Source organism: Gymnodraco acuticeps, unplaced genomic scaffold (assembly GCF_902827175.1).
Source record: "Gymnodraco acuticeps unplaced genomic scaffold, fGymAcu1.1, whole genome shotgun sequence".
Taxonomy (NCBI): Eukaryota; Metazoa; Chordata; class Actinopteri; order Perciformes; family Bathydraconidae; genus Gymnodraco; species Gymnodraco acuticeps.
This window is the reverse complement of record NW_022990286.1, coordinates 150,010-161,060: the sequence shown is the minus strand read 5'-3', so window position 1 is coordinate 161,060 and position 11,051 is coordinate 150,010. Positions and strand designations below refer to the sequence as shown.

At 40.9% G+C, this 11,051-nt stretch overlaps 1 protein-coding gene across 1 annotated transcript in view; it reads left to right on the top strand.

The window, feature by feature from the left end:
* The window catches only part of ncoa1 (nuclear receptor coactivator 1), a 70,362-nt gene that overhangs the window by 21,210 nt on the left and 38,101 nt on the right, over positions 1–11,051 (top strand). The window contains 1 exon segment of the mRNA XM_034221822.1: positions 10,589–10,755. Within this exon segment, the coding sequence (XP_034077713.1) occupies positions 10,589–10,755 (167 nt within the window).

Below are 11,051 nucleotides of genomic sequence, written 5' to 3'. Positions count from 1 at the left end.
ATGTTGATGTAGAAGAGACATGAAGAGAAGAGGGGACACATGTTGATGTAGAAGAAGAGACATGAAGAAGAGGGGACACATGTTGATGTAGAAGAGACATGAAGAAGAGGGGACCACATGTTGATTGTAGAAGAGACATGAAGAAGAGGGGACACGTGTTGATGTAGAAGAGACATGAAGAAGAGGGGACACATGTTGATGTAGAAGAGACATGAAGAAGAGGGGACACATGTTGATGTAGAGAGAGACATGAAGAAGAGGGGACCTGTTGATGTAGAAGAGACATGAAGAAGAGGGGACACATGTTGATGTAGAAGAGACATGAAGAAGAGGGGACACATGTTGTTGTAGAAGGACATGAAGAAGAGGAGACACATGTTGATGTAGAAGAGACGTGAAGAAGAGGGGACACATGTGATGTAGAAGAGACGTGAAGAAGAGGGGACATGTTGATGTAGAAGAGACATGAAGAAGAGGGGACACATGTTGTTGTAGAAGAGACATGAAGAAGAGGGGACACATGTTGATGTAGAAGAGACATGAGAAGAGAGAGGGGACATGTTGATGTAGAAGAGACATGAAGAAGAGGGGACACATGTTGATGTAGAAGAGACATGAAGAAGAGGGGACACATGTTTGATGTAGAAGAGACATGAAGAAGAGGGACACATGTTGATGTAGAAGAGACATGAAGAAGAGGGGACACATGTTGATGTAGAAGAGACATGAAGAAGAGGGGACATGTTGATGTAGAAGAGACATGAAGAAGAGGGGACACATGTTGATGTAGAAGAGACGTGAAGAAGAGGGGACACATGTTGATGTAGAAGAGACGTGAAGAAGAGGGGACACATTTGATGTAGAAGAGACATGAAGAAGAGGGGACACATGTTGATGTAGAAGAGACATGAAGAAGAGGGGACACATGTTGATGTAGAGAGACATGAAGAAGAGGGGACACATGTTGATGTAGAAGAGACATGAAGAAGAGGGGACACATGATGTAGAAGAGACATGAAGAAGAGGGGACACGTGTTGATGTAGAAGAGACATGAAGAAGAGGGGACACATGTTGATGTAGAAGAGACATGAAGAAGAGGGGACACATGTTGATGTAGAAGAGACATGAGGAAGAGGGGACACATGATGTAGAAGAGACATGAAGAAGAGGGGACACGTGTTGATGTAGAAGAGACGTGAAGAAGAGGGGACACATGTTGATGTAGAGGAGACATGAAGAAGAGGGGACACATGTTGATGTAGAAGAGACATGAGGAAGAGGGGGACACATGTTGATGTAGAAGAGACATGAAGAAGAGGGGACACATGTTGATGTAGAAGAGACATAAACAAGTGGATTTGCATAATAGGTCAGTCAGTCAGGTGCACCATAGAGAGTATCCTGATTGGCTGCATCACGACCTGGTACGGCAGCTACCGCCCTCAATTGTAAGGGACGGAGCTGCCATCCATGGAGGACCTTTACTCCCAGCGGCTCAGGAAGAAATCCCTCAGGATTATAAAAGACCCCCATCACCCCAGCCACAAACTGTTCAGTCTGCTGCCGTCTGGCAGGCGGTACCGCAGCATCCGGACAAGAACAACCAGATTCAGAGACAGCTTCATCCCGCAGGCAATAAGACTGTTAAACACCTGAACTGCTGAAACTATTTCATAACATTCTGTCTGTACCTAGTCATTATTTACCTATTATCTAATATATCATTCCAAAACTTGTATGTAGACTCGTATTGCACTATTCCACTTTTATTTCCTTTTCTTTTATCTCACTTTTTTTTTAAACTATTTTCTTTTGTATACTTTTAATATAATATGCTTTAATATTGTTTAATATTGTCTTCTTATCTGTATTATTGTGTTGCATTGTTGGAGAAGCCTGTGACCTAAGATTTTCAACGACATAATTACTCTGTAGCTATGTTAGTTTGACAATAAAGAACCTTGAACCTTGAGGTGACCTTTTAAGAGACTCAAGACCATCCTGATGTGTACAGTTCAACAGAATACATATTTCAGGTTATTAATCTACCTAAAATTCATTTAGTAATTTAATTTAGTCAAAAACAGGTTAGTTATAACACCTGTCAGCCTCTACAGTTTGTAAAACATGACATTGCTTTTCGCTGCTTTCGTGTGCATCTGGCATCTTAGTAAGATGCTCCTAAATTCAATTTGTGATGCCATTTAAAGGGTTTTTAATATTAGGGCTTAATGAATCGCTGGTGTGCTTCATCAAATGTTGCAGCATTTCCTGTTTCCATGGTTTCCCTCCCATTGCAGTGAGAGTGACAAAGAGGAAAGGTGCACGCTGTCTTTGTAGATAAATAACCGGCACGGGTCTATTAGGAGGAAAGATACAACATATTAGGGAAGCTTTGATAAAATACTACAATCCACACCCTTCAATAAACCTCTAGGGTTAATTCAGCACCAACAGAAGGGTTGTTGCTGACTGTGCATCCAAATAGGGATGCTCCGATCCATCGGCCGCCGATCATTATCGGCCGATATTCACTCTTAATAGTTCGATCGGTGCTCTCTATAAAGGCCGATCAGGAGAGCCGATCAGATGATGCAAAATAAAATACATGACACTTTTCTCTGTGCGCGGCACAACAAGCTCGCCAAGATGGCTTCACCGGTCTGGCAGTATTTTATGGTGTCCGAAAAAGACAATAAAATAGCGGTATGCAACGTGTGAAGCAGAAATCCTGCAGCTCCACCCGCTGTGACGGACCGGTGAGCGGAGCAACACACTAAGAGTTAGACCTAACACACTTAGCTATTTTATCTACCTCCGGAACTAAACTAGTTATAAATGGTTTATTCTTCACTGTCGGGTCACTCATTACTGGATCAGTGAGCTGCGTGAGATACTGACGGGCTGTCAGGAGAGAGAGAGAGAGAGAGATTATTGTTTCTCCGTTGTTATTATCCAAAGTTAATGTAAACTTTTGAATAATGTACTTCATCTAGCCTACTATAAGTAGTTTGTTTGAATGTAATAATGTTGTTGTTTGTGGAAGCGCATCATTTATTGAAAAATGTATCTGAACTTTTCGATCCGTTACGATTATAAACTGAAGCAATATAAAAATGAGCCCCATTAAATGAGTTTTAAACATCAGCATGTATTACCGGTCATAGTCCAGTAATTACCGGCTAACGGAAACTCTGCTACTCAATTCACAAAACAACACTTTAAATGGAAGATCCCCATAGCCCACCCACCCTGTGATCTGTATCGGCGATTCCGGTGATCGGCCCCCAAAAACCCTGACTCGGAGCATCCCTACCACATACCAAATTTAATTTAAATGTTATGCCCTATATAAATACATTTAAATATGTAATGTTAAGTAAATACTGTGGTTTGACATGAATACAAATTCCACTTACTTGTGATTTATTAACATGTCATATCATTTTAATGCTAACTTTTCTTGACAATGTTTTTTCTGCTAACTTAGGGAGGAGTGATGCATTGATGTATTTTACAAATATATAGATCATAAATTGTACACAAAAGAGATAAATGCAAACTGGTTATGAGTACTGCGAGGAATGATTATGTTATTAGTGTACTTCTCCAAAAAATTACGTTTTCATTTATTTAAACGGCACTAAAAGCCTAAAAAACACATTTTCATAATATGTTACTTGACTAATTTTCCCTTTTTCTTAGTTATGTCGATGCTTCTTTGTTGCTGCAGTTATACAATACTAAAGTGTCTTTGTTCATCTATTTTCACATTTCAAAATATATAATTTTCCTTGGAATCAACAGTTTATCACGCCTTTTTGGAGGTGTGAATGTGGTCATCCTCACCACAGGCATTGTGCCGGACAATAAAATGTATTACAATGATTATAATTGTATGTATATCAGTGAAAGCTGTTGCATAATTGTTTGTGTAAACCAAACCCTATCATTTAAGGCAGTGGTTCTCAAATGGGAGTACGCGGATCCCTAGGGGTACGTTGGAGTACTGCAGGGGGTACGCGGACCCCTAGGGGTACGTTGGAGTACTGCAGGGGGTACGCGGACCCCTAGGGGTACGTTGGAGTACTGCAGGGGGTACGTGAGATTTATTTTATCTTAATGAAAAAAAAAACATAAGTAATGCATTTAAACTACTAATAGCAGATGAACTACTTTATTCAAAGGTTTACAGAAATTCTGGAAAATAACATGGGAAAATAAACAGGGTGCTCTCTTTTCCTCCCCCTCTCCTGACAGCCGGTCAGTCTCGTGCAGCTCGCTGAACCTGTAATAAGTGACCCGACAGTAAAGAATACACATATTTATAACTAGTTTAGCTAGTTCCAGAGTAGATAAACTAGCTAAGTGTGTTAGGTCTAACTCTTAGTATTCTGCTCCACTCAACGGTCCGTCACAGCGGCGGAGCTGTGATCATGCAGAGCTGCGTGTTCTCCGTCAGCAGCAGCTGATCTGATCTCTCTCTCGCGTTTATGTCTAAATCTATCAGATCTAGCTAGTTCTAGTTAATTATATGCCTGCCTGCTTATCAAAGGACCTAAACCATAAGTGTTGCTTGGCAACGGCGTGTGGCCGCAAAAAGTATAGCATTATGCATATGTTTATATGAGGGGTCAAAATCCCATGCTCATAAAATGCTCATATCTTTTTTTCTCTTCAAAATAAATAAACGCCCCTAAATAAATAAATCTACCAATTTTAGGAAAAGTTACAAAGTTTTGAGCAGTGTGGGTTTGGTGTAATAACTGCAGTTGCCTCCCTGTCAGAATAACAAAGATCCTCAGTTGAAGCACAAGCCCATGTTTCACTAAATTGTACAACTTATTAAAAAGATAAGTTCAATGCAACTAATGTCGTCTCAGTGTTATTGCATGATGTTAAAATTGGTTTGCCATGAATTTAGTGATGGATTGTAAACATTTGAAATGTAGCATTTAAGTGTTTCTCAGTTACAAGGTTGTTGTTTTAATGAATCAGACTGATGGTGCAGCGCTGTGCTGTCCCTCTTTATATAGGCATTTTCCCCTAACAAATAGTGTTTGCGCTGATCAGGGGGTACTTGGCTGAATTTGTTTTTCAAAGGGGGAACATTATAGAAAAAAGCTTGAGAACCTGTCCTGTCCTGTTACGGTGCACACTTTCTGTTATTGACCTTTCCTCTCTTTGCCATGTTGTTCCTAAAATGTATTACAAATATTATAATCGTATGTACGTCAGTAAAAGCTAATTGTGTGTGCAAACCAAGATATCCAGATATTAATAACTTTATATTACTGGAGTTTGTTGGCTCTAGTTGCCACTTAGCACGAGTGTTTGCAGGTTTTAGTAAAAGCTACACAACTACCTGATAACATTAAAGAAAGTGTGTTTTTTATGTGTGCACTCCTTCTGTTATTGACCTTCCTCCTCATTTCCACGTGTTCCTCCTCTACAGGTCAGTTAAAGCTGAAAATGAGTTGCCGTCGGGGAAAACCCCCTGGACCCTGCCGCGTCAGAGTCACGCAAGAGGAAGGGCTCGCCATGCGACACGTCGGGGGAAATGTACCTACATGTGTTTCTGTTCTGTGTGGAGCGTATATTACCAGCGTTACACAACCAGGCACAAGCTACAAAACAACAAGTATCAGAGTATCAGATCCCGCTCGTTGTGTGTGTGTGTGTGTGTGTGTGTGTGTGTGTGTGTGTGTGTGTGTGTGTGTGTGTGTGTGTGTGTGTGTGTGTGTGTGTGTGTGTGTGTGTGTGTGTGTGTGTGTGTGTGTGTGAGAGAGAGAGAGATGTAACAGTCCAGCTAGCATTTCTGCAGCAAACACACACAGCTTCAGACCTGCGCATTCACAAGCCTGTGTGTTCTGGCCGACCAATGCACTGACCTACTTTTGCTGTTGTCGTCGCACACACACACACACACACACACACACACACACACACACACACACACACACACACACACACACACACACACACACACACACACACACTCCCATACACACATTCCTGTTTCTCATGTTTACCACATACCTTACTGTAGCTCGGACTCTGAAAGACTTCTCGTAAGAAGGAGTCTGACTAAAATCAACTGCAGATTTCTTTATGTTCTGTCTCTTGTTTACATATTTCAGAAACACATTACAGGCAGCTGGCTGAAAAACCCACCGCACTTTTCAGCACATTGTAATGTTAAAGTTTCCAACTCTGGTGATTTAAACTACCTGTTGTTTGAAAAAAGTAACAAACTGTTGTGATCAGATGTTCAAATGTTTTAAGTTAAAGGGGCCCTATTCTGCTCATTTTCAGCTTCATATCAGTACATAGTGTCTCTACTTTAAAGAGTCCTCTCCTGCTGATGTTCAGGTGTATATCAGTATGTGGTGTCTCTACTTTAAAGAGTCCTCTCCTGCTGATGTTCAGGTGTATATCAGTATGTAGTGTCTCTACTTTAAAGAGTCCTCTCCTGTTGATGTTCAGGTGTATATCAGTATGTAGTGTCTCTACTTTAAAGAGTCCTCTCCTGCTGATGTTCAGGTGTATATCAGTATGTAGTGTATCTACTTTAAAGAGTCCTCTCCTGTTGATGTTCAGGTGTATATCAGTATGTAGTGTCTCTACTTTAAGAGTCTCTCCTGCTGATGTTCAGGTGTATATCAGTATGTAGTGTCTCTACTTTAAAGAGGCCTCTCCTGTTGATGTTCAGGTGTATATCAGTATGTAGTGTCTCTACTTTAAAGAGTCCTCTCCTGATGATGTTCAGGTGTATCAGATGTAGTGGCTCTACTTTAAAGAGTCTCTCCTGATTTCAGGTGTATATCAGTATGTAGTGTCTCTACTTTATAAGAGTCCTTTCCTGCTGATGTTCAGGTGTATATCAGTATGTAGTGTCTCTACTTTAAAGAGTCCTCTCCTGATGGTTCAGGTTGTATATCAGTATGTAGTGTCTCTACTTTAAAGAGTCCTCTCCTGCTGATGTTCAGGTGTATATCAGTATGTAGTTCTCTACTTTAAAGAGTCCTCTCCTGCTGATGTTCAGGTGTATATTCAGTATGTAGTGTCTACTTTAAAGAGTCCTCTCCTGCTGATGTTCAGGTGTATATCAGTATGTAGTGTCTCTACTTTAAAGAGTCCTCTCTGCTGATGTTCAGGTGTAATCAGTATGTAGTGTCTCTACTTTAAAGAGTCCTCTCCTGCTGATGTTCAGGTGTATATCAGCATGTAGTGTCTCTACTTTAAAGAGTCCTCTCCTGTGATGTTAGTGTTATCAGCATGTAGTGTCTTCTACTTTAAGAGTCCTCTCCTGATTGACTGTTCAGGTGTATCAATGTAGTGTCTCTACTTTAAAGAGTCCTCTCCTGATGATGTCAGGTGTATATCAGTATGTAGTGTCTCTACTTTTAAAGAGTCCTCTCCTGATGATGTTCAGGTGTATATCAGTATGTAGTGTCTCTACTTTAAAGAGTGCTCTCCTGCTGATGTCAGGTGTATATCAGTATGTGGTGTCTCTACTTTAAAGAGTCCTCTCCTGCTGATGTTCAGGTGTATATCAGTATGTAGTGTCTCTACTTTAAAGAGTCCTCTCCTGCTGATGTTCAGGTGTATATCAGTATGTAGTGTCTCTACTTTAAAGAGTCCTCTCCTGCTGATGTTCAGGGTGTATATCAGTATGTAGTGTCTCTACTTTAAAGAGTCCTCTCCTGTTGATGTTCAGGTGTATATCAGTATGTAGTGTCTCTACTTTAAAGAGTCCTCTCCTGCTGATGTTCAGGTGTATATCAGTATGTAGTGTCTCTCTACTTTAAAGAGTCCTCTCCTGTTGGATGTTCAGGTGTATATCCGTATGTAGTGTCTCTACTTTAAGAGTCCCTCTCCTGCTGATGTTTCAGGTTGTATATCAGTATGTAGCTGTCTCGTACTTAAAGAGTCCTCTCCTGACTGATATGATTCAGGTGTATATCAGTATGTGGTTTTGTCTCTACTTTAAAGAGTTCCTTCTCCTGCTGAGTTCAGGTGTATATCAGTATCTAGTGTCTCTACTCTTTAAAGAACGACATTTCCTCACTCCTGCTGATGTTCAGGTTGTATATCAGTATGTAGTGTTTCTCTACTTTAAAGAGTCCTCTCCTGCTTGATGTTCAGGTGTATATCAGTATGTGGTGTCTCCTACTTTAAAGAGTCCTCTCCTGCTGATGTTCAGGTGTATATCAGTATGTGGTGTCCTCTACTTTAAAGAGTTCCTCTCCTGCTGATGTTCAGGTGTATATCAGTATGTAGTGTCTCTACTTTAAAGAGTCCTCTCCTGCTGATGTTCAGGTGTATATCAGTATGTAGTGTCTCTACTTTAAAGAGTCCTCTCCTGTTGATGTTCAGGTGTATATCAGTATGTAGTGTCTCTACTTTAAAGAGTCCTCTCCTGCTGATGTTCAGGTGTATATCAGTATGTAGTGTCTCTACTTTAAAGAGTCCTCTCCTGTGATGTTCAGGTGTATATCAGTATGTAGTGTCTCTACTTTAAAGAGTCCTCTCCTGCTGATGTTCAGGTGTATATCAGTATGTAGTGTCTCTACTTTAAAGAGTCCTCTCCTGTTGATGTTCAGGTGTATATCAGTATGTAGTGTCTCTACTTTAAAGAGTCCTTTCCTGCTGATGTTCAGGTGTATATCAGTATGTAGTGTCTCTACTTTAAAGAGTCCTCTCCTGCTGATGTTCAGGTGTATATCAGTATGTAGTGTCTCTACTTTAAAGAGTCCTCTCCTGCTGATGTTCAGGTGTATATCAGTATGTAGTGTCTCTACTTTAAAGAGTCCTCTCTGCTGATGTTCAGGTGTATATCAGTATGTAGTGTCTCTACTTTAAAGAGTCCTCTCCTGCTGATGTCAGGTGTATATCAGTATGTAGTGTCTCTACTTTAAAGAGTCCTCTCCTGCTGATGTTCAGGTGTATATCAGTATGTAGTGTCTCTACTTTAAAGAGTCCTCTCCTGCTGATGTTCAGGTGTATATCAGCATGTAGTGTCTCTACTTTAAAGAGTCCTCTCCTGATGATGTTCAGGTGTATATCAATATGTAGTGTCTCTACTTTAAAGAGTCCTCTCCTGATGATGTTCAGGTGTATATCAGTATGTAGTGTCTCTACTTTAAAGAGTCCTCTCCTGATGATGTTCAGGTGTATATCAGTATGTAGTGTCTCTACTTTAAAGAGTGCTCTCCTGCTGATGTTCAGGTGTATATCAGTATGTGGTGTCTCTACTTTAAAGAGTCCTCTCCTGCTGATGTTCAGGTGTATATCAGTATGTGGTGTCTCTACTTTAAGAGTCCTCTCCTGCTGATGTTCAGGTGTATATCAGTATGTAGTGTCTCTACTTTAAAGAGTCCTCTCCTGCTGATGTTCAGGTGTATATCAGTATGTAGTGTCCTCTACTTTAAAGAGTCCTCTCCTGTTGATGTTCAGGTGTATATCAGTATGTAGTGTCTCTACTTTAAAGAGTCCTCTCCTGCTGATGTTCAGGTGTATATCAGTATGTAGTGTCTCTACTTTAAAGAGTCCTCTCCTGTTGATGTTCAGGTGTATATCAGTATGTAGTGTCTCTACTTTAAAGAGTCCTCTCCTGCTGATGTTCAGGTGTATATCAGTATGTAGTGTCTCTACTTTAAAGAGTCCTCTCCTGTTGATGTTCAGGTGTATATCAGTATGTAGTGTCTCTACTTTAAAGAGTCCTTTCCTGCTGATGTTCAGGTGTATATCAGTATGTAGTGTCTCTACTTTAAAGAGTCCTCTCCTGCTGATGTTCAGGTGTATATCAGTATGTAGTGTCTCTACTTTAAAGAGTCCTCTCCTGCTGATGTTCAGGTGTATATCAGTATGTAGTGTCTCTACTTTAAAGAGTCCTCTCCTGCTGATGTTCAGGTGTATATCAGTATGTAGTGTCTCTACTTTAAAGAGTCCTCTCCTGCTGATGTTCAGGTGTATATCAGTATGTAGTGTCTCTACTTTAAAGAGTCCTCTCCTGCTGATGTTCAGGTGTATATCAGTATGTAGTGTCTCTACTTTAAAGAGTCCTCTCCTGCTGATGTTCAGGTGTATATCAGTATGTAGTGTCTCTACTTTAAAGAGTCCTCTCCTGATGATGTTCAGGTGTATATCAGTATGTAGTGTCTCTACATGTCTCCATGCTTTAATGTTCAAAAAGCTCTTTATTTTTCTCATACTGCCTGTGCTGCAGCACCTCTTTTAACCCTCTGTCTGAAACCAGAGTCCAGTCTGCTCTGATTGGTTAGCTGGCCGGCTCTGTTGTGATTGGTCAACCACTTAGAGATTAGCCTCTTAGTATATCAAGCACAATGTGTTGGAGAGCTAGCCAATAGTGTTACATATATTGATGTCACTATGCAACGCATTGCGTGTGTGAAGCTCACGTGTGTGTGTGTGTGTGTGTGTGTGTGTGTGTGTGTGTGTGTGTGTGTGTGTGTGTGTGTGTGTGTGTGTGTGTGTGGGTGTGTGTGTGTTGTGTGTGTGTGTGTGTGTGTGTGTGTGTGTGTGTGTGTGTGTGGTGTGTGTGTGTGTGTGTTATCTCCGCAGCGTGGAGAAGCGGAGGCGGGAGTTGGAGTGTCGCTACATCGAGGAGCTGGCGGAGCTGCTGTCGTCTAACATGAGCGACATTGCCAGCCTCAGCGCCAAGCCCGACAAGTGCCACATCCTCAAGAGCACCGTGGACCAAATCCAGCTGATGAAGCGGCGTGCGCTGGGTGAGGACACACACACACACAGACACACACACACAGACACACACACACAGATACACACCACACGTACACTTGTAATAAAAGTGTATATTATGATGTTATATTCATTTAAATAGGAAAATATATATTAAAGAGAAGGTTTTTTACGAGTAAACACTTCTCACCTCCACTAGAGACAAATATCTGATTCAAATCTCACATCTGATTTTCTAAAATTCATGTTTTGAAAGTATATCTCTTTTGAAATAGCCAAAATATAAAACACTTCCTTATTGATTCTCAGAGGATTTAACTGTTTT